General features: G+C 34.6%; 4 protein-coding genes across 14 annotated transcripts in view; 2 read left to right on the plus strand and 2 right to left on the minus strand.

Moving 5' to 3' along the window:
• Positions 1–11,945, minus strand: part of LOC103490714 (uncharacterized) — a 36,892-nt gene extending 24,947 nt beyond the window's left edge. For 3 of the 8 annotated variants that reach the window (XR_007821820.1, XM_051086389.1, XM_051086390.1), the window contains exons 1-19: positions 11,637–11,891; positions 10,736–11,030; positions 10,529–10,597; positions 10,317–10,454; positions 10,099–10,216; positions 9,036–9,118; positions 8,658–8,753; positions 8,007–8,175; positions 7,793–7,935; positions 7,622–7,708; positions 7,235–7,420; positions 6,699–6,866; positions 5,798–5,918; positions 5,649–5,718; positions 5,465–5,552; positions 5,262–5,382; positions 4,656–4,849; positions 4,411–4,519; positions 2,727–2,882 (exon numbers count right to left, since the gene is read on the minus strand). Coding sequence is in view for 5 of the 8 variants with exons in the window: in XM_051086389.1 (XP_050942346.1) it covers positions 2,727–2,882; positions 4,411–4,519; positions 4,656–4,849; positions 5,262–5,382; positions 5,465–5,552; positions 5,649–5,718; positions 5,798–5,918; positions 6,699–6,866; positions 7,235–7,420; positions 7,622–7,708; positions 7,793–7,935; positions 8,007–8,175; positions 8,658–8,753; positions 9,036–9,118; positions 10,099–10,216; positions 10,317–10,454; positions 10,529–10,597; positions 10,736–11,030; positions 11,637–11,800 (2,575 nt within the window). In the remaining 3 variants the exon portion in view is untranslated. Of the gene's footprint in view, positions 1–383; positions 861–1,181; positions 1,328–1,477; positions 1,652–1,973; positions 2,077–2,726; positions 2,883–4,410; positions 4,520–4,655; positions 4,850–5,261; positions 5,383–5,464; positions 5,553–5,648; positions 5,719–5,797; positions 5,919–6,698; positions 6,867–7,234; positions 7,421–7,621; positions 7,709–7,792; positions 7,936–8,006; positions 8,176–8,657; positions 8,754–9,035; positions 9,119–10,098; positions 10,217–10,316; positions 10,455–10,528; positions 10,598–10,735; positions 11,031–11,636 lie in introns of those variants that run through there. The other 5 variants (XR_007821822.1, XR_007821821.1, XM_051086392.1 and 2 more) reach the window with 3 other exon arrangements.
• Positions 11,946–13,115: 1,170 nt separating this feature from the next.
• Positions 13,116–14,904, plus strand: LOC103490715 (thaumatin-like protein 1b; the record flags this gene model as incomplete). The annotated part of the gene is made up of 3 exons (XM_051085603.1): positions 13,116–13,158; positions 13,923–14,318; positions 14,408–14,904. Coding segments are annotated over 3 exons (756 nt in total), but the record flags the coding sequence as incomplete, so codon positions are not given.
• A 1,965-nt stretch (positions 14,905–16,869) lies between these two features.
• On the plus strand, positions 16,870–20,774 carry LOC103490716 (urea-proton symporter DUR3). Of its 3 annotated transcripts, XM_008450360.3 has the most exons (10): positions 16,872–16,957; positions 17,077–17,333; positions 17,420–17,527; positions 17,629–17,724; positions 18,239–18,321; positions 18,424–18,644; positions 18,733–18,995; positions 19,083–19,321; positions 19,427–20,076; positions 20,192–20,774. In XM_008450360.3, the coding sequence occupies exons 2-10, from the start codon at positions 17,148–17,150 to the stop codon at positions 20,479–20,481; spliced, it is 2,136 nt and encodes a 711-aa protein (XP_008448582.1). In that variant the 5' UTR covers positions 16,872–16,957; positions 17,077–17,147; the 3' UTR covers positions 20,482–20,774. The 3 variants fall into 3 exon arrangements, with proteins under 3 accessions (XP_050942350.1, XP_008448582.1, XP_050942351.1); XM_051086393.1 differs by having other exon boundaries at positions 16,870–17,333; XM_051086394.1 differs by lacking the exon at positions 16,872–16,957 and having other exon boundaries at positions 17,123–17,277.
• Positions 20,775–20,912: 138 nt separating this feature from the next.
• LOC103490717 (acyl-CoA-binding protein) lies at positions 20,913–23,099 on the minus strand. Of its 2 annotated transcripts, none has more exons than XM_008450361.3 (4): positions 22,892–23,099; positions 21,675–21,792; positions 21,500–21,562; positions 20,913–21,123 (listed from the first exon to the last, which is right to left on the minus strand). In XM_008450361.3, exons 1-4 carry the CDS (start codon positions 22,901–22,903, stop codon positions 21,047–21,049), a joined length of 270 nt encoding a protein of 89 aa, XP_008448583.1. In that variant the 5' UTR covers positions 22,904–23,099; the 3' UTR covers positions 20,913–21,046. The 2 variants fall into 2 exon arrangements, with proteins under 2 accessions (XP_008448583.1, XP_050942352.1); XM_051086395.1 differs by having other exon boundaries at positions 21,675–21,789; positions 22,892–22,999.
• Between the last annotated feature and the right edge of the window lie 27 nt (positions 23,100–23,126).

A 23,126-nucleotide genomic window follows, 5' to 3' on the forward strand; every position in this document is an offset into this window, starting at 1 on the left:
CAACGGAATGAGATTTATCACAATAAAGATTAAATTGTTATATGTTAAATTTTAAGAGTAAATTGTTGTCAATTTTGAAAATACTCGAACTAAATCGTTGTAAATTGGGTTTATAGACTAAATTTTTTTATTTCATGAAAGTTAGCACGACTATAAATTTTTTTAACCAAAGAATGAGAGTATAATACTATTTAAAAAATAAAAAATGCTTAAAGTACTTATTAAGAAACCAAAAAATACATAGCTTTTGCTTAAGTTGTATCCAAAGTACATCAACTAAAATCAACCCTAAATAAATAGGAAGAACAATTTATAAAATTTGTTAAGAGTGCATCAACTAGAATCAAATGAAGCCCAAAATTAAATTTAATTTAGGGATAGAATGATATTTTAAACTTTATTTTATTATTATTCCAACTGCTAAAGCCAAGCCAACTGGAAACAACCAAGGAAGAGAAGTGGGTTGTTGCAAATCTAAGCAACCTTTATTTGAGAATTTGTTCCCAATTGACATGTTTAGTGGTTCGGGTAATAACAAAATGATTTGTTAGAACAAACCATGTACTTAGGATTGGAACATTGATTAAGAACACAATATAGTGTTAAAGCTCAATAGCTTTAAACTTATTTCGCAAATTTTGAAAAGCAATTCCTCGTTGCAACAACCAGTGGAGTTTAGATCACCTCGTAACTGTGTGAGATTTGGAGTGGTGTTTCCTTAGACACTGGTCTCTCTTCCGACCATAGCTCGAGGTTGACCGTTCCAGTTCCCCAGTGGATGAGACATTTGTGAACCTCCTTAATGTCGAATTTGTTGACTAATGCCCGTCCCAAACATTTATCAACTAGCTTCCATTCACCTGAAATTTCATTCATTTTAGTAAGGAATTAACTTTTCTTTAGGAAACAAGAGATCAAGCTTAAGAAAAAAATATATTTTTTGCAGCTAAGATTGAGCCTTGATAAGCTTCTCGAGTTTTGTCCTTGAACTTTTAATGTTTATGTTTACGTGACAATTTAATAATAATGTGTATGCATCAGTTTAATGTTTATGTGTAATATTGATGGTATCAAGAATTATATGACAGGAACATGATCAGATCTTTGATGACATATTTGCGTTGAGGCTAGAGAACTATCATGTATATATGGACTGGTAAGTAAGAGAAAGTGATTATTACCATTAGGTAAAAGGTCTCCCTCCAAATACTGCTCCCCTGACTCAGGCCAGAATTCATGCACAGATCCATCGATGGATGTGAATGAAATAAACGATTCTGTGGGATGTAAAAGGTTAAACATTGGATGGACTCTTAAGCAGACCAACCTGCAAAAAACAAAGAAACATACATAAGTAGGAAACTTAACAGATCTCTTCAACTTTTCAAACTTGTACTCCTCCAAACATCCATGTTTCCAGTGATGAATGAAAGTCACTGAGCATAAGTAGTAGCATATAGGAATATTTGGAGCAAACCTTGAGAATCCACCAGAACCAGCACCTACTTTGACAGCTACAATGCTGGAGTTAATCTTAAGAATCTTTGCATCTTCCTTTGGAATGTATATTTTTCGTCTTAGAACTAACCCTCCTTCAATATCACCTTCGAGTTCAAGAGATTCCTCATCCCCTTCATGCTCAAAGTTTCGACTGAAAAGAAAAGGAGTAATACAATAAATTTGCTACGTTTTTGGGTGTTTTATACCCAAAAACATTTATGTAGCTTTGATGGTTGAAATTTGTTTACCTTTATAGGTTGTCTTGGGAGTAATTTCCTATTCTACTTTTGAGAATGTATAAGTTATAACACTCAAGTATACAGTTCAATTTATTGGATTCTATGAATGAATACAGTTCAGTTTAACAAATATTTATCAACTATTTCTCTAGTCAACAAATATAGATATCTGTCTATGAGTTAATATTCAGAAGGAAGTATTGAGATTATTCACGCATGGGTTTGAGAATTTACTCAATGATGCTATATTCCTCTGTACATCCAGCAGATCGGTACTCCGTACCACTGTACTCTTCATAACCATTGATTTCAATCTTGCCTTGGAGCCATTGTATCCCTGCACTCACAAAGATAAAATGAGGTCAACCTCTTCTATTACATATGTTGACACAATTAAAATAATATTTTCTTAAAGGTAAACTTTTTTAAGTTGAACATGGGTGAGAATTTGAATTTTTAAGTCACAACAAATATAATGTGTTAGCCAATTCAATTATGCTAAAAAAAGTGATCATCTTCGTTGACAAAGCTATAACTTAAACAATGATGTTCGAAATCATGTAATTATTAGACAACTTTGGTGATTAGAAACAACCATGCTAGGACCCCTCCACTAAGGTTTACATATTCCCTTTCTAGGTGATGGAGCTGATATGCAAGGGCGGAGCGAAGGAAATTTGGGAATAAAAAAGGATAAAATTAAGGGAAAATAATGTTTAGTTAAAGGAGATGAATCAGATGAGATAAGCATTATAGTAGCTTGGGGATGGGCATGGAACATATACAACTCTGCAGGTGGAAAGTAGGTTAGATTCTTAGAACAAACAGCTATTCTTTGTGAGGGAGAAAATACAAATATTTGAGCCAGTTCCCAATTATGGCATTATTAAAATGACAAAAACATAAAGGTTGCAAACGAAAAGAAAGAGCAATATTTTGTCATGTTATCTAAATTGCTAAATATTAAAATAATTATAAAGTTGTTACCTGAAGGAAGGTGTGTCATAGAAAGTATTCTACCCCCAATCCACGGAATTACTTTAACTGACCAACAAGCGCCTTTCAGTTCAATAGGAGTCTTTGAAAGTGATACTCCTTTATGTTCAGGAACCTCTTCAACATCTTGCAAAGTCTTAGCACTTTCTACAAGGAAATTATTGAATAAGTAATCACAACTAATAATAAAGATGAATGAAACTTAAGAATCCATTAGTAGTTCACTGTCAACAAGGTTGGAAGAAACGTTATCCAACAATAACCCAGAAGTTTCCATCTTAAGGAGAAACACTTTCAAATTTACAAACATCAGAAAGAAGACAGTTCTCATGTGCAATCCAATCTTCAGTTAGAGAAGCAAGGAAATACTAAGGTACTAGGAAATGGAACTAGAACAACTTTTATCATTTAAGCTTGACAGAAAAGGCCTCTTTGTTTCTTATCCAAAAAAAATAAAAGGGATACAGAGTCATTGAATTTTGTACCTTTACAATTGAATTGTTCCTTATCCAAAAACAATTGAGTTGTTCAATCTAACTTAGATTTACTCTGGGCTCTGGTTAATCCAATAAGACAATACTTGATCTTACGATACTTAGGATCAGAAAATTCAATATTAAATAATCTAGGGAGCCAGATAGGTTAACACCATAGTTGGAACTGTCGGAAGTAAGAGGCTTTATTGATAGTTTATAACCCCGAGTGTATTTTAGTATTTTTGTTTTACCCCAAGTTTACTTAATTTTTTCTATTAGGGCTTGCTAGAGCTTATAAGGTTGTCTTCTTTTCTAACTTTCAGTTTGTGTGAAAATAATAGAAGAAACTCTATAATAAAAGAGACTTCTATTGTGCTATTTTGTTGGATCTCAAATCCAACACAGAAACTATTGATAGAAAGTTCTTCTTTATTGAATTCAATCAACGATTACAGTATAGAGGAAATCCAGATTGCATAGATTGCAATTCGATTAATATCTCTCTCTCTCTCTCTTAATCTGCAAACCCTCTCTTTCAAGTGTTCAACAGAAAAGACCCACTACTTCTCATAAATGCTAACCGACTCTAACTGTAACAATTCTTTCTATTTATAGGCTATTCTATTCCCATTCCCGGTGGTCTCCCCTTTACTAACAACTATCAGTCTTTTCACAGTTAGTTACATCTTCAACATTCCTCTTCTCTCTCCTACGATATTGACGTATGATTGGAGGTCTAACATATTTCCCTCTTCTAGGATTTTCCACGTAAACTTTGTGTTCTCTTTTCTGCCTTTTAACAGGAACTATGACCTTAAAACTACCTAAGTTTACAGTTTTTCCCTTGACCATTGGGCCAATTCATGATGGTTTAATAATTTGTTGGCATAATAAAAGAATATAACAGAGAATAAAAAATAAAACAATAGTAGAACATATAGCTACATCCGTATATGTCTTATTGATCCGATAAAACATTGAGATGAAGGAGAAATTGTTTGGACCCTGAATAGCAAGAAATTTAAGTTTTGTTGGTTCCTGTTTCTTCCTCTTGAAGCATTCTCTATTTCTTTAGTAAGCATGATCTTACAAGCACCGTGACTGATTAGATAAGTTTTGTAACTCCTTTGTCCCACGTTGGTTAAATGGGATGACCAATGTGGTACTTAAGAGAACAAGAAAGGAGAAGCAACCAATACCTAATTGATGATGATATTCCTTCTCACTGGTGGCTACCAGGTCAGCCACTTCTTGCCCAGAGGGAAATGTCACTTGCAAAACATCTCCATCTGTGCCCCAAGCATCAATCTGGAGGCATAGAAAATTACGATATGAATATAGTAGAGGGCTTGGAGAAACTTTGGAAATAAAAGCAAATGCACATATTTATTGATAGGTTGTGCAGCACAAAATGAAGCTCCGTCCCATTTGTCACACAAGGTACCTTTGCCCCTCCACCCAGTAATATTTGAACATGCAGTCGCCGATTTGGCCTCGTCCATGATCCTTCGGTTCTAGAAACCTTAACAGTAACAACTGAAGATTCTAGTTCTGCAAGATAATGTGTCAATAGGTATGCACCTAAACTGAAACCATATCCATCGCCATCATCTTCAAATAGAACACCTTCAGCCTTTCCTGTGAATAAGATTAAAATTTATTAAACTTGCACTAGGAAAAGGTTGCCAGAAAAAATTTTAAGTTGTGATGCACAGTAACCCAGAGAAATTAATACACGTTATCCATATTATACACGAAAAACCTTCATACGTTTTAGATGTTAAGGAATTAAAGGCTCTCCTAAGGTGGGCTTCAGTTAATAAATGGTCCTGAATACTAGGTCAGTCTACACTTTTTAAGAGAAGGAAAATGAATGACTCTTTAGTCTTTACACAACCAGAAAGTAAGGTCAAGGGGATTCACAGTTATGTTTCCAGCTAGGCAAGAAAAGAGTAGAATAAGAACATAAGTATTTGTGTGATAGACAAGGAACAATCTACTTCACTTCATGGACTATCCTAAGAAAATGCGAATAAGATGATGACATCACCATTTTCATCCAAAGCCACAAGAAGAGATATGTCATCAGATGGATTGGCTTCTCCAGTATGCTGGTGTACAGGACCTAAAGGAACAATTGATCCACCTTGCAAAAATAAGGCTGGTAGATCCTGCAATGATCAAATGCACGAGAAAAAAAGATAAGAAAAGAAAGCCAGTGACAAAGCTATTAAATCAGCTAGCAGAAATTACCGGATGTGAGTCACCAAAATCAAATCTCGACCAAATTCCCTTTGGCAGTGTCAAATTCAAATTTTCAATTCTTTGATTCGGCAAAGTGCTGCTCAAGAACCAGTGTTAGGAAAACAATAATTGGATTGATATTCTGCAGCCTACTAAACACTCATAAACTAATATTTTGTAAATGAAATAAAACCTGGAATAGATTAAAATTGAACCGAGAAGAAAAGAATTTTCAGTTTTCCTTAAGCTGGGATCTTTTGGATCTGCAAAACATATACAAGTAAAAAAATGTTACAACCAGAAAGAAAACATATCAGAAGTTAGACGAGGAAGGAAACCCACCTGCAAAAAATAAAGGAGTTGCAACAGGAACACCCGTCGTATGAGCTATATAGAAAAGAGTGTATATATGAGGTAATAGGCGGTAGCGTCTCTTCAATGCTAGGCGGCAAACTTCTTCACACTAACAAATGATCAAGATTCAAGTTCAAATTATTTCAGGATATTAAAAATTCCATACATGAAAATTTAAACATTAGCAATAGGTACAGGCATAAAACCCATGGCAATTTACAATAGTAGCAATTTAGCAATAGCCAACAGGTACAAGCATATTATACATGATAACAAAGGTATCCATTACTCTTAATCCTCTAATATGAACGACATTAACTAAGAAAATCCTCTAATATGAACGGCATTAACTAATAAGGGGCCATTGGAGCTAGATGAAAGAGAAATTTAACCAATAACCTTAAAATTACATGTCAGCAGTTTAATCTTTTAGGATGCAACAATTCTACTTCATACTAGCAGCAAAGTCTACTTGCGTCAGAGGAAGAATAGGCAATAAATACATCCGCAGCTAGCATATCAAGAAGAAGATGCATGCACAAAGGACTAGCATTGGCAGAAAAATTTATATGCCTAGACCCAGCTCTACCTTACGAGCCCTCTTTAATCTTATCATGTTTGTTCAGTGTACATTAATTATTCATTTTATGAAGTTAGGTTCAAGTCCTATCTATCCAAGGGATGGAAGGGAAGAGGCCTCTGGTGTCCCCTCTAGTCAAGAATTGGGGCCTCGCAATCACTAGCCAATATGCTTCTCTCACGTCTTTCTTTGTTCATGGTTCAATATTCTGAATTTAACCCACAATCTTCTTGGGAAAAAAATTGTATATCACAAACCCTGAAATGATGACCAACAAAGTAAATATAATATATTTAGGTTAGGGAAAACCTCTTCTCCAAATGACCATGGTTCATGGTCAGCAGTGCCCATTTCAGAATGTCCACGGCAGAAAGGAAACATTGCACCAATTCCCATCCACCTTCCGAAAAGCCTAGGTGTTGCGTTTCCAACATAGCCACCAATATCAGGTCCAGATAGTGGTTGACCACTGAGTCCCTAAAGAAATAGGAATGAGAATACAATAAAATCTAAACTGAATCCACAATAATAACTCATTCTTAAGACCTTAGTGAAAAATGAAAGCACTTGAGATTCTCTCAACCACAGATCATCATAAATGTTACGACTCCTTTGACGTGAAGTTGAGATTGACATCCACTATTAGATTGCTTGATATATATCCTATATGGTCCATCTTACAAAGAAAATTCATTCGGGATACTTGAAACTAGTATGTGAAAACACCAGAAGAATAATAGACTTTGTTAAGCTGAAATAACCTTTTTTCGAGTTAAATCAGGAGCATGTTTTTCATATTTGTGTTTTTCTCCTCTTCTTGTTTTAATTGCAAAAGATGTACTTACCAACTGAAGTGTCATGGAGATGCTCATGTGAAGATGATCCCAGCTTGAACTGTTGTCACCTGTCCACGTAGCAGCATACCTTTGGCTACCAATAAAACCGGCCCTAGTGAGAACAAAAGGACGCCTTCCACTGTTAGCCAATTTCATCCCTTCATATGTTGATCTAGCCATGAACATTCCATACACCTGAAGTAGGAAACCAGTGCTATTAAATAGTATCAAATCTCTACAAAAACACAAAATTTTCCATTACAACATATCTTCTTTGTGGTCATGTTTAAGAGTGCATTGGGTACATCTTATTCTAGCTAAAAAAATTTATGAGAAAATGGTTACGAGAAGAGGGTATGATAGAAACAGCTCAAGGTTATGCGCTAGGGTTTATACATTGTGATAGTAAGAATGATTCTGGCAACCACCAAATTCTTCATCACCTCTGTGAATGTTGCTCTCAGGCATTGTTTTTGTTACAGTCTGAAAAGAGAAGTGATGAGATTGACTGTAAGGTACTGCCGAAAGTATAAGCACAGACTAAAAAGACTTCAGATGTAGAATTACCTTAAAAATAGCTGGTTCATTCATGTCATTCCATATACCATCAACACCATTAGAAACAAAATCCTTAACTAAATTTGCCCACCAGGATCGAGCTTTAGCTTGTGTAAATTCAGGAAATACACAAGGCCCAGGCCAGACCTCACCTAGGACAATTAAGAAGTGTTTAGTATACCACTAAAAGGTCACAGTTTAGTGCCAATAATAAGACACAAACCTAAGTAAGGTTCTCCATCAGCTTTTTGGACCCAGACATCTTTCTCAGAACCACTGTCATAGACAAAATAACCCTTTTCATGTTTGATTCCAGGATCAAGCATCCAAATAGCTTTAAAACCAATTTGGTGAAGATCATCCGCCAAAGTTTTTGGATCAGCAAAACGCTCCTGAGATAGTGTCACTATTATTTACTCTCCGTGTCACAATAGTACTCCATGGCCTTGCTTCAAACTATTTATTTTACTAGACACATGCTACAGAGATACATATGAGAAATGGCAAAAAGAAGAGATTTCATACAGTAATGCTCGAATATGATTGCCATAAGCATATATGCATGCCTTTTCTTGATACAATAAAAGCATAAGAATTAAGGGGGGAAAAAGAATAAAAGAATTACCAACCACTATCTGATGATTATGATTTTTCTTTTATTTTCATTTTTTCCTTCTTACAAGAGACTTCATTAAATTAATCGAAGACAAATATACAAAAGATTCCAAAGGGAAACATAAACACTCTAGTTGAAACACCAAGAGAAAGAGATGCCTGTGAAGAACCTATTAAACGAGTAATCTCATTGAAGATGATTCAAATAAGAAGTAAAATGCAGTGCCCTTTGTTGGAGATCAATTAGACAATGACATACAGGGTCAAAAGTGAAACAACGGAAACCATTCATGTAGTCTATATCTATCCATATAACATCGCAGGGTATATCTTTCTCTCGAAATGTTCTTGAAACCTGCAAAATGTAGTTTACACAGAAAGAAACCAATTAATAGCTGAGGTATTCCTTGTAGGATCTGGAATAGACTAAAGTCTACCAAACAATCTTATGCATATTGCTTTTTTCATAGTCAAGAATGGAAAAGACTTGAACATTTGCTTAAAATATAATGTAGTTGAGCTGACATAACTATACTACTCCTACACAAAACCATAGAAGATTTAGTTTTTTAGAATGAAGAAGAATTGTCCCTGAACCGGAAAATCTCAGTACTACAAATGCAACATTACTCCCTACCTCAAGTACTCTATCAGCAGAATCATAGCTCCAACGGCATTGGTGGTAGCCTAAGGCCCATTTTGGCGGCATAAACACAGTGCCTAGTGGGAAAAATAACCAGTTAAGACATAGAGCAGAAGCTGAGGGGTTTTAAACACATACATGTCCACGCAGATAAAATCCCAGTTATAGATGATGATGACTCAAAATCACAATCAAACTAATGAGCAATAACATCATTGACCAAAAATTATAAACAATTATTATTTTTATTACTACTACTATTATTTTTTAATTTCTTTTTTTTTTTTTTAAGAAGACAAGAATCTACTCTTTTGTTTTATTTTGATTTCATTAATTAAGAAACAGACATAAGACTAAGGCTCCCACAGGAGTCCAAACCTTATATCATTTAACAGCAAGGGTAGTGCTCTTGGAATATAACGATGGTACTGATTCAACTAGTACGGACCTGTTAGGTTACCATAAATAGCAAGACATTAAATTTTACGACCATACTTAACAATTTATATAATGTATCCATTTTAGAGAAGCACGCATTAAGTAATTAGATCAGATCAACGGGCAGTCATTAAGTAATATTGGACGTTTCACAAAATCTAGAAGAAAAAAGGAGAAAAAAAGTAAACGAATGATGAAGTATTAGATATCATTAAATTTAATGTAACTCGTTGCCTTAAGTGACACCTTAAGTTTTTGGGCTGATTAATGACATGGCGTGATTTTCAAGTAGGAGGTCCTATTTTAGAATCCCCATCATTTCCTCTCTCATTAATATCAAGTTCCATTTGTTGGGTCTTCTAAACTTTTTCAAGCCCACAAGTGAAATGAAGTGTTAAAGTATTGACATAACTAAATTTACCATAATTGATAAGATATGTAATAAGACATGAGGAAGGAGCAATAAATTGTATTAATGAATCTTCCCTTAGATCAATCTGTAAATTCTTTTTATAGTTTGAGAGGCCAACTCCGAAAAGATCTCTTACATTATACATTTGTTTGATGAGTTAAACCAATCCAAAAATACAGAAAAGTTCAGACTTGAAAAGAAAGTTACCAACTGCCCTGGAGAATGACTTTAAAGCAGCTGCTGGTGAGGAAAACGGACCAAATGTAACGACAGGATACGAGGAAGGAGCAATAAATTGTATTACTGAATCTTCCCTCAGATCAATCTGCAAGAATACAGAGTTATAAACTTTTATACTGGCAATAACAAGGGAGATATCCAAAAATCATAACTTCCATAGATAACAAGATCAGTTTTTGAAGCACCTCACAGCGCAGGGATGTGTCAGCAAGAATGCCAAGTGCCTCTCCATTTGGAAGAATTGCCAACACCCATGGATGTGATTGGTACAAGGATGTAGTTACAGAACCATATCCATAAGCATCAGTATTCCATGTGAAAATCTACAAAGGAGGGAACTGCCAAAATCAAGAAGAATTAACCAACTAGTATCAAGTATACCCAATTATTAACTTACTCTTTTTCCCGTTCGCTCGAGCTGTCCACTAACTTCTCCGGTTCCATAAAGAGAGGTACCAGCGGGAAGCTGTAGCAACCAAATTTGTCAAATTACTTTGAATGGATTTAAAGACTTGAGGTGTATACTTGCAGCAACCTTTAATAATCAGTAACCATAACAGCGATACACCAAAAAGACAAACGATAATATTTATACAAAACATACCTCAAGTTTAACAATCTGCTGTCCAAGGAGACACTCAAAAACAGGGATGTATGTAGGAAGTTTCTGGCTAGAAATCGGTGTGTCTCTGTCCTTGGGTTTTATGAAAGAAAAACTTGGATAAGCCGCAGCTCTATCATTTGCAGAACAATCAAATCGAAAAACACCATCTTCCAGTATAGGCTCAAAAATCATATTCCCAGAGATAGTAGTATCTTTTGTGGTTCCTTCCTCTTTGGCGTCCCCCATCTTACAAGTAAACTTGTCTGAAATCAACTTCTTGTTTGTCCTCTTTTTCCTGCTCCCCCAAAGAAATAAATGGAAGAGAAAAAAAATCAGATGGTTAAGCCACGTTGATCAAATACCCAAAATTTGAAATCACTTGACCACCATGAGACAACTAATATTCGAGTATAAAAAATATCCCTCACTTATTCATTTATACCAAATTCTCAATTGATCATGATTGAGTGCACAGTTTTTAGAAAACAAAACTGCTAAAATTCTGTAGACCAAGATCTGATACACCCATACAAAAAGAAAAGTAAACAGAAAATAGATTGTCACTTCATCACATTCAATTGGGTCAAGACTGATCATTATTTACATTCTAAGGAACGAGAGTTTCAAATATTAGCATATACAGTCACCCAAGCTCATTTTTGAAATCTCACAAATCATTAGAACTTCTCCTCACATGAGTTCTAAAGTATCACTGATTTTGAGACGAGTATGTTCACTAAGTACCAAAAGTGCAATCAATTTGACGAAACTATATGCGAATCGATCGACACGTCCATCTTAAACAACATCTAAAAACAATGGAAACCCATCAAAATTCTAACTAAAAGAGAACTAAAATAACCCATTTTCAAAGCCAACGGTAAAAATAAGAAACAAAAACCTGGGAAAATCAAGCTTCTCCGAATCCCAAGAAAAAGCACCAGAAATTCTTAATGTAGAAGTGCGAGATATAAGATTGGGAGCTCGATTAAGCCAAGGAAAATATCCCGACGATCCAACACTTGGAACCTCTAAGCCACTCAACACTGATGCTTCTTCAATCATTTTCCAACTCTACCTTTTTTATATTATATGTCCAAAATATGCATAGCCCTCAAAATAATTCATTAGGATAAACAATTAAAATGGGTTTTTAAGAAAAATGAAAACCATGTCTTTTCAGTTAATTAATGGCCTAAAAGTGAGGAATCCCATATGTTCGTCATGTTCTTGTTCATAAAGATTCCAAATTTATCATAAAAGAATAGACTACACAAGTCATATCTAGTGACGAGGTCTAACTAATTCGAATAGCTAAGGAGATAAGCCACTGTCCAACGTTCATTTTCCAAAAATTTGTTCATAAAGGTTGAAATTTAGTAATAAACCATCCATTGTTATTAAAAGAATTTACGATTGGAAATCAACTATTTAAATAGAAAAATAAAAAAAAAATACTTATTAGTTAATTTGATGCAACGAATAATAATAACAAAAGTGTTAATATAGTTGCAATTCTCGTTGAACTCTTTAATGTACCTATGTACTTAATTATCATATATATATATATAGTTAGTTGATCTCAAATCTATTGAAATTATATTACAAATTTTTGTGAAAATTTAAATTTGTACGATGAGAATATGAGGGATGAAAGATAATTTTTTGGTTGAATACTTGCATCAATTCAAACTAGAGGGAAGGGTAAGAGAAAAGTCATCCAATTTAGAGTTATACAAGCAACATCTTAGATTTCTGATTTTTTTTTAAAAAAAATGTAATTATATGAAACTATTAATTTAGGTTATATCTCGAAAGAGGAGTTATCGGGATAATTCCAAATAATTTCAATTTGATCCCTAGGTTTTAATGGGTACATTCTTTTCATTTGCTTTCTTACCTTCAAACTTTTACACTTTCACTTCGAATTTTTGCTAATCTCCGTATTGTCAAGCTGGACAAACACGTCCAGACTACGCCCACAACGAGCTACAAACATTATTCAAACAAGCTCATCTATATACATCAACTCGACATTCAACTCTCACTCTCTGTAGAGGCTCACAATTCCGACCAAACTCTTCCACCAAACAAGAAGCAATCAGAAGTTGTCTCATACGCTAAGGACAAGCATGCGTAGGCTACGCCCACAACAAGGTGCAATCATTATCCAAGCAACCCCATCCAAGTACATCAACTTGACATACCGCCCGATGTATAGGCCCGACATTCCGATCAAATCCTTCCACCATTTAAATATTTTGTGATTTGTATATTTTAGTTTATTCTTTTTCTTTCTATAAGTAACTTAATTTTTTAAACAAAATTTCAAAGTTTTAGATTTTTTCTATAACTAATTTTTTTGATCTAATATTGCATTAATGCTATAAACTTACCATTAATATTTATAATTTTTTCTAACACTTAGTAATAATTTTATTTATAGAATTTGTTAATTACTATCAATACTAATATCATTTCTTTCTATATTATTATTTTAAAAAAATAACAATAAACCAAAAAACAAAAAACCTTTAGTTGCCATATTACAATAATTAAAATGGTTTACTTCTAAGAAACCCTAATGTATATTTAGCCTCTCATAATGTTCCTTAATTTCTCCTTCCTTTCTTCTATAAATCCATTTATCCATCTTTCTCCTCTTGTTTTATATTTTTAAGAGCTTCTCCAATGGCTACCATGTCTCACTCTGTTATTTCTCTCCTCCTCTCCTTCTCCTTCTCTTTCTTTTTAGGTATTTTCCTTTTGTTTTATCTCACGGTTTGTCATCAAAGAATCACTACAATAAAACTTTATTTTTAGTGACTCAATCAAAGTTTCTTGTTTGTTTATAACAACAAAGACGTTTTTTAATCATATAAATCATTATTAGTAACGTATTTTTTTAATAGTTTTGTTAGCATTTAAAGAGTCTAAAACTTTCTTCCACTTTTTAAGTTGTTCATCCCAAATTTTGTTAATTCAAAATCATTGACATTTTTTCTTGATATATAATAAGAATGTATTGTTTCCTATCCTTATATGTGATTGAAAAAGTTGAATTGTTTTGGACTTTGTTTTCTTTTCTTCCACTTTTAGAAAAAATAATTACAAATTATCCTAATTAAAATCAGACTTTATATGGAAACAAAAAAAGAATTATTAGTATTCTTTTATTTTAATTATTTTTTTTGGACAGGTGGAAATTCAGCAACTTTTACCATTTTAAATCAATGTGATTACACGGTGTGGCCGGGACTTTTGTCCGGCGCCGGCACATCACAGCCCTCCACTACCGGCTTCGTTCTTGAGAAAGGACAGTCCAACGCCATCACCATGCCGCCGGGTTGGTCCGGCCGCATTTGGGGGCGCACTTATTGCTCCCAAGATGCCACCGGCAGATTCACTTGCGCCACTGCCGACTGCGGCTCCGGCACTGTTGAATGCAACGGTAACGGTGCTACCCCGCCCGCCACCCTTACCGAGTTCACTCTCAATGGTGCGAATGGGCTCGATTTCTACGATGTCAGCCTTGTAGATGGCTACAACGTGCCCATGTTAATCACCCCACAAGACGGAACAGGTAAATTTTATAAATACAGAAGAGTAAAAGTTAGTGAGGGCTTCATATATGTTTTTCATTTCTATAATTGAAATAGTTGGGAACAACAGGTGGGGGAAACTGCACAACAATTGGATGTGCAACAGATTTAAACAGCGAATGTCCGGCGGAACTAAGAGTGGTGTTGAGCGACGGAGGTGAAAGAAGCGTAGCATGTAAAAGCGCATGTGAGGCTTTTGGTGATGCACAATATTGTTGTAGTGGTGAATATGGCAGTCCAAATACTTGCCGTCCCTCATCTTATTCACAGTTCTTCAAATCCGCATGTCCACATGCTTATAGTTATGCCTACGATGACGGTACCAGCACATTCACTTGCACTGCCGCCGATTACCTCATCACCTTTTGTCCTCCTTCAGATAGGTGAGTAATAGGTGTTTTGTCCCTATAAAAATGGTATAAATTTTTTCGAACAAACAACTTAATTGATTTTTTAGAGAAGCGTAGGGACTTGTAATTTTATCTTGATCGAAATTTGTAGGTGTGATGACTAATAGATAGTTACGCAGAAACGCGCAAGCCCCACGGGCAGCGGACAGCTCAAGAGCCGAGCGTTTGGGTAGACCGTCAATGTCCGTAGCCGTTATCTTCATAGTGATGGCAGCTCTAAGTCAGCTATTTTTGTGTCTCTTTTAAACCACCTTCTCCACCCGCCATTGGTGTTATTTTCACTAAATTGCTCATTACAGCATGAGATTTTAGTAGATGAAAAAAGATTATGGAATTAATCTTTATATAATTGCTATTTTATAATTATCTTAATGTTTCATTATTAAATTTTAGCAATATTTTACAACATTTTTAATCCTTTTGATATTTTCTCTCATGTTTTAATTTCTAGATTTGCCTATTATTTAAAAAGGATTACTAATTACATTATATTTTGAAATATTTAATTTCTTATTGATTAACATCAAGTTGAAATCATTTCCCAATGTCAACCCATAGCTTAATTTAATTTAACTCAAGTGGAAAATCATGACGCAATGTCAACTCATAGCTTAATTTAATTTAACTCAAATGGAAAATCATATCCCAATGTCAACCCATAGAGAATTACATAAGACAGAGAAAACACACTTTTTGCCAATAATAAAATAAGACATCAGGAAAAAAAAACCCTATTATAGTTTTAGGGACAATAATAAAGTGTATAGAAAAGTTTTAAAAAATTACACATTCTTCTATCATTGGTGCAGAATAAGTTATTATAGTCTTGTAGATTATAATAATCTTGTGTGTTATTATAATCTGTGTTTGGGATACTAATTATTTTAATATGTATTATAGGCTTTTGGTGTATACTAGTTTGTCGATGGAGTCATCAAAAGTAGTTGTCAGAGATTGGTCAACAACGACCACCAAAAGTGGTGTATGAAAGTTGGCCAACGAACCGAATAACCCCGAAAACAAATACCCACTTAGGATTCAAGGATAGTAACGAAGGTTAACTGAAATCCTAACCCTAATCCTTAACTAAAATTAAACCTTACTCCAAACACTCACTTCACTCCACTCCATTGCCTCAAACATATCCTTATGGTCTATCAATGATAAATCAATATTTGCAATATAGTCTATCAGTGATAAACTTATATCCCCATAGTTTTTTTTTTTCTTATTTTCCTATAGACACCGATACTTTGAATTTAATTGCAGCATTTGCAATGATCCCATTAGCAAAAACATCAATAAAATTTGCCACGTTATTTTTTAAAAGAATCACATCATACATCCTTTCATTAGTCAACTAGCTCTCGAAAGTCCATGGACAATTTAAAACCACTCTTCAAATATCAGCCTCGTCTTGTAACCTTTATTTATTAAGCTTATTTCCTTTTCTTTTATTTGCACCGTTCTTAAGTATATTCGTCGAATTCTTAACTAAACAAAGAAAATATGTGTTTTAATTTCCAAAATTTGGCTAATAATAATAGTAATAATTCAATTATTGTAAAGATAATGTCTAAAAAATATATAACAAAAAATCAAATAGTTATCAAACGAATTTCATTTCTAAACCTTCGTTACAACCAAGATTAAAAAATGTAGTCTGTCTTTAAAATGAGAAAGAAAGAAAAATCAATGATTGTACAACATCCAGATTCATTTAGTTATGATCTGTTGCCACTAAATTTAGAAACAAATCAAATAAACTTCCTTACATGCTTAACTAAGAGCCAGCTCGGTTTACCATGTATTGGATCCTTAGTGGTTCAAACTTTGCACCCAATTCCCATTAGTTAAAACCTTTCTTAATTGTTATTAGTCAGTTCATACATTGTTAAAAGAAAAAAGACAATTATAATATTCAATTGGTGTAAGAAAAAACCAATCATGAACTGTCCCACTTGGAAAAGATTCCCTGCATTGTTTGACAAAGTAGCATCTTGCAAAATAGTCCAAAAGAATCTACATCAAATACATCAACTCAAATAATTATAAAAAAATCATTAAACCAAATTATAAATTTAAATTCGGGATCATCGATGCTAAACCCAAATTATAAAAAAAAAAAGTGTTTTGAGTTTAGGATCTTCTACTTTGATTTCATGTTTCGAATTCAGAATCTTTTTTTCTAAGTTTGAAATACGAAAAAGGTTGTTTTTAAAATTTTCTCTGGCCGATCATGTGATAAAAATAAATGAGATATTTCAAAATCCCAATAGTAAATTGTCCAAAAACTTTTCTAACTTCTCTTCCTTCTCTTCTTTCACAGTTTGGTCCACTTTTAGCTGCTGGAGAGTTTATAGCCATTAATTAGCAGTAGTTGTCAAGCTTTTTCCAGCCATGGCTTCTTCTGCCATTAGGTGCCCGCCGTTTGACTTCTCTGCCGAGTACTATGAGGCAGCGGGGGCGGGAAGATGCGTTCGGCAGAGCAGCTTCTTCAACGACAAGGCTGTTCTTGATCAAGGCATAGGTTACTCTGTTATTCTTGGCTTTGGTGCTTTTTTTGCTTTCTTCACATCTTTCCTGGTTAGCCTCCACAGTTTTTCTTCTTTTGAAATTCTAATTCTTCGTATAGGAAAGTTTTTTGTAATCTTTGTCACGGAATGGTTTAGGTATGGCTGGAGAATCGATATATAGGGAGTCGGCAGACGTCGGAATGGTTCAACACAGCAGGGAGGAGTGTGAAAACAGGGCTAATTGCTAGTGTGATTGTGTCTCAGGTAACCAAGTCTTTAGATTCCTAAAGTTTGGGGTTTGAATTTTGGGGGTGGGTTTTCGGTTGGCTGATATAAATGGTTTGTTTGTTTGTTTGTTTTTGGAGTGGACATGGGCTGCCACCATTTTACAAAGCTCAAATGTTGCTTGGGAGTATGGAGTTAGTGGACCATTTTGGTATGCTAGTGGGGCTACAATTCAGGCAAGTTGACTACACAATTTTAATACTCCAAACTCATGTTTATTTAGTTCTTCAACTTTAGAAAAAAAAAATTCAAATTTAATTATGTTCCTCAAATTTGTCAAGAGATTCGATGCATTACATATCTTGTTGAATAAAACTATAAAGGGGTAAACTAGAAATATTTGATTTTACTTGTTTGTCCATCTTTTGTTTAACTGTACTCTTATTTTATCGTGATAGTTTATTTTTTTTATACTATATTACGTCAAACTATCGTGTATTAATCCAAACTTAAAATATGAAATTAGTGCTTGTAAACTTAAAATATGAAAGGGGCCTTATTAACTAATTCAATTTCTTTCCACTACTTTTGTTTGGTAATTTTCGAAAATCAAAAGAAAAAAATACCTATATTCGATTATTAAAAAAGAATCTTTTAAGTTTAAAGAATTTTATGTGTGTAATTATTTTTTTCTCTTGAATATAGAATTATAGAATATGGGGAAATTAATACGATTACTAAATGGTTCAGGTTCTTCTATTTGGAATAATGGCTATAGAGATCAAAAGAAAGGCCCCAAATGCTCACACCGTTTGTGAAATTGTAAGAGCTCGGTAAGTTGGGAAGTTTCATCAATATCTTGTTTTATAAAGCTTTTATTCATCTCCTTTATTCATAGCTCTTATTTACCTAAAACTCTATATGGTATTTATCAGTTGGGGAACTCCTGCACATATAGTCTTCCTTATTTTCTGCTTCATGACAAACATCATAGTAACAGCCATGTTGCTCCTCGGCGGTTCGGCCGTGGTTAATGCGCTCACCGGAGTGAACATTTTCGCCGCAAGCTTTCTCATACCGCTTGGTGTTATTGTATATACATTGGCTGGAGGATTAAAGGCCACTTTCTTGGCTAGCTATATACATTCTGTAATAGGTAACCCATTGGAATTCTTTTGTGAAGACTCCCTACCCTAATGTTCTTATCTATTATTGATGTTGGCATGTTTTCTTTCGTGTTGCAGTTCATGTGATTCTAGTAATATTTGTGTTCCTCGTTTATGTATCAAGCAGCCAGCTCGGTAGCCCGAGTGTTGTATTTGATCGTTTGATGGAGGTAGCAAGCAAGTCGAGAATATGTCAGGAACCAATTTCCCATGATGGACAATCGTGTGGCCCTGTTTCTGGGAACTTCAAAGGCTCATATGCAACAATGTTGAGTTCTGGAGGGCTTATTTTTGGTATTATTAATATCGTTGGAAACTTCGGTACTGTTTTTGTCGACAACGTGAGTTTTTTCGTGGGGCGGAGTTAAGTTTTTCTCTATCGATTTTCAACTAACGAAGTGTAATTTTGGTCGTGGTGCAAATTTCAGGGATATTGGATGAGTGCAATTGCTGCAAGACCATCATCAACTCACAAGGGATATTTGGTGGGAGGATTGGTCTGGTTTGCAGTTCCATTCTCTTTAGCAACTTCACTTGGCCTTGGGGCACTTGCTCTTGATCTACCGATAACTACAGAAGAAGCTAGTCGTGGACTCGTGCCTCCCGCCACTGCTATAGCTTTGATGGGGAAAGGAGGATCCATTCTTCTCCTTGTCATGCTTTTTATGTAAGTTAAAGATGAAGAGATTCAAGCAAGCTTAATGAATACAGATGGGAAACTGAAAACTTATCCCGTTAAACTAACTACGAGTTCTTTGATTATGGGGAACAGGGCTGTAACATCTGCTGGTTCTTCTGAGTTAATAAGCGTGTCATCTTTGTGCACGTATGATATATACCGAACTTATGTAAACCCTAATGCGAGTGGGAAGAGCATCCTAAAAGTATCAAGAGCTGTTATTCTAGTGTTTGGATGTTTCATGGGGCTGCTGGCAATAGTTCTTAACAAGGCAGGAGTTTCGTTGGGATGGATGTATCTTGCTATGGGAGTGTTCATTGGCTCAGCTGTTATTCCAATTGCTTTCATGCTCTTGTGGAAAAAAGCGAATTCAAAAGGAGCCATTCTTGGAACTACCGTGGGTTGTGTTCTTGGAGTTGTTACATGGGTCTCGGTCGCAAAGATCAAATATGGCGAGGTTAACTTAGATACTACAGGTAAAAATGCACCTATGCTTGCTGGAAATCTTGTCTCTATACTTTCAGGTGGAGTTATTCATGCAATATCTAGCCTATTAGCACCACAAAACTATGACTGGGAGACCACGAGGGCAATTTCGACGGTTGAAAAGGACAAAGGTGATATTCCAACCGAAGAGTACACAGAGGCAAAATTGATTAAAGCAAAAGCTTGGATAATGAGATGGGGTATTGGATTTACCATAGTAATTGTTGTATTATGGCCTGTTCTCTCTCTTCCAATAGGTAATTCTTTTTTATCATCTTGTTCATTTGAATGACACAAGAAAAAAGGATAGGCTTCCCTAGACTGACTCTTCTTCCATTACTTATTCTGTTTTTTTTTTTTTCTATTGTGCAGGAGAGTTTAACAAGAAATATTTCACACTCTGGGCGATAATATCAATAGCATGGGGAACGATAGGCTCGGTTGTAATTATTTTCTTACCATTGATTGAAAGTTGGGAAACCTTACGAGATGTGATGCTTGGAATGTTCACAAATGATCGACTTATCGAAAAGGTTAACGAAATGAACCTAAAGTTACATGCTTTAGTTATGGCTCTACCTGAAGCAGAGAGAATTTACTTACTTGAAAAGGAGAAAGCGAGGAAAAAGGACTTGTTAGAAATACATGATCATTCTCCATAGCCACCTGAAAGAACCAGATGTATTTAGAAATTTTATACATATCTTGTAATTTCTAAGATCCTTTCACCATAACTAAAAGTTACTTGAAAGTTATCCCAAGACTTCATGAGTGTTAGTTCACCAGATCTAGTGGTCCTGTTGTGTGGGCAACAGTTTAAAGTTAATTGTTTATGTCCTGAGAGTAAGGGAAGCTTTGTTTGATCCTTGGTTTTGTGAACTGTCACCCATAAATACAAACATAGCAGGAGGCTGAATTTGTTGTTATGAATCAATAAACAAAAAAGATTCTGTCATCCAAGTTACTTCTGGACCTGTTTGAAATGACTTTTTAATTGTTTAAACAAATGTTTTTTCTTTTTTGAATACTTAAAAAGTAGTTTCACACAGGCATAGGAATTGTATCATAATTTGGTTAAAAGGTTGAAGACGCATTTGCTAAATATGACAGTGATAATACTTGCACATAGTTCATTGTTACACAACTTAGATAAATACGATTAGAGTACTGAACTTAAAACAAAGATTATTTCAACATCATTGTCCATACAGATAATCAAGAAACTCATCAGCTAGCAGCAGCTGCCTCTTGCAATTGTTTCACCTTGGTGATGTAGTCATTCATCGCATCTTCCTTGGATTTTGCTGCAAAAAAATTTTTTGATTCTCTTCAATTTTAGCTCATTCTTGTACATTTTAGAATTGGATAAATCTTAATAGAGTTCATTCCAGTAAAGATTAAACATATTTTAGTGTCTTGTTGAATTAATATGAGAAAAAAGTATCTTTTATTTAAACTGTTTTCAAAATTAATCACTCGAAAGTTAAACCAAATGCCCTTAATGTCATTAAAAAAAAAAAAAAAGGAAAGATCCATTTCATAGTGCTGAATTCATCGATATCTATTTTCAATTTCACAACCCAAAGCTCCTCAAATACAGAAACACTGACACGAAGGTTTTCCCCTAAAGAACAACAAACAAAAATATTCTGGCAGGTGTTTAAATATTCAGAGAATTACCTTCAACAGCCTTCCAGGCATCCCATTTGGCTCTTTCCTTCTGGTTGAACATTCCAGGTCGGGCTATAAATCAATCATAAATGCAATAAACAGTTAAATTGGAGAATTTGATTACATAATTCCAACTATAAACAATTATCTTTAGAAATTCCACTCAGTGAAAGAAAGAACTTACAAGTGGTCACGGGTCCAACAGTGGCCTGCTTGTATAGTCCATAGAGAATGAGTTTGTTTTCATTGCTTGTGTTCTCTGGCAAGGTCTTTGCTTTCTCAGCATACTCCTCAAAGTCCTCCTGCAAAACTCAGCCTCATCAAGTTATGATACAAACTACGAGCTTTAGCTCTGTAGAACATAGCAAATATTTTGTTTTTAGAATTTTCAGTACCTATTACCCTAACTACGGTTCCGTTATAAGGTAGTAATCTTGTTAAATGACTGAAAGTTTAAACTTTCAATTGAATAGATTTAATATCATATCATCTAAGGTTATTGCAAAGATTCGAAGATAGGACCTCCTAGAGACCATCTGCTCTAATATGGTTAAGTCACCAATCAATCCAAAAGTTTAAGCAGATGGGTGAAGGAAAATTTTTAATATCATATTATCTAACAAATCCGGTGATCAAGCACAAGTTCAAGCAATCAATTTTGGAAACAACAAAAAGAAACAGGAAGAAAATCGAGTCCGCATTCTAATAACTGCAAAATACTACAGTCACCGTTATCCTTGATCTAACTCAACCATTACTCAAAAGTAATTAAATGGTATATTCTCCTTGGAAAACCACTTTTGCCTTATCATTCCACTTTTTCCTAAAAGAGGAAGAGTGGCGGAGATTACAAAGCAAAGATCATGAAGCCATTTCCAATCTCGGATCTAAGTTTCAACCTGACCAAACTTTAGCTATCGTCGTCAGATTACATCCATGCAAATCAAGCCAGGAAAAAGAATGAACAGGGAGAGAAGGAAGAAGGAAGCTGTATACTATAATCCTTAAAATAGCCAAGGAGCAATATCATCATATCTCCAGAGATTTTTCACGGCTGTCGATCTGGAAACTACCAGATTTTGACGTCCTCCATTCTGATGACAACACAGATTCAGAAATAGATCCTAAAAGATAAATCCAACAAAAGGCATTCCAAGGAAGGCTAATGAATTCAACATACTAGCAATGCACGACTACGCAGAAATTGCTCAATTTAATGCCAAGATCATAACTAGTAAAAAGCTAAAACTATAACCATTCGGCATCAAATCAGTCACTATAAACGAAGAATCCAGGTGCTGATCGAACAAGAAATTTGCAGAAAGAGATGGAAAGAGGGACTGTGAAGGTAATAATCTAAAGAAATTGAGACTTGAGAAGAAGGATGAGAGAGGAATATACCTTCAAACCCATGGCAAATCTTCTTTGTTGCTTACGGTTGAAGCTGGATTACAGTTGCGAAATGCTAACTGAGAAGAACGGCGAGTAAGGAGCTCTTTTAAATAGACGAGCGATTGACGTGAGCGGAATTGAAAGGGAAAAAATCGCCGAGTTATCTTCAAAAGAAAATAATATACAAATAAATAAACTATTTTTCAAAACATAATCTTTTATAAAAGAAAATAATAATTATAAT

The sequence above is a fragment of the Cucumis melo genome, chromosome 6, assembly GCF_025177605.1.
Source record: "Cucumis melo cultivar AY chromosome 6, USDA_Cmelo_AY_1.0, whole genome shotgun sequence".
Classification (NCBI taxonomy): domain Eukaryota; kingdom Viridiplantae; phylum Streptophyta; class Magnoliopsida; order Cucurbitales; family Cucurbitaceae; genus Cucumis; species Cucumis melo.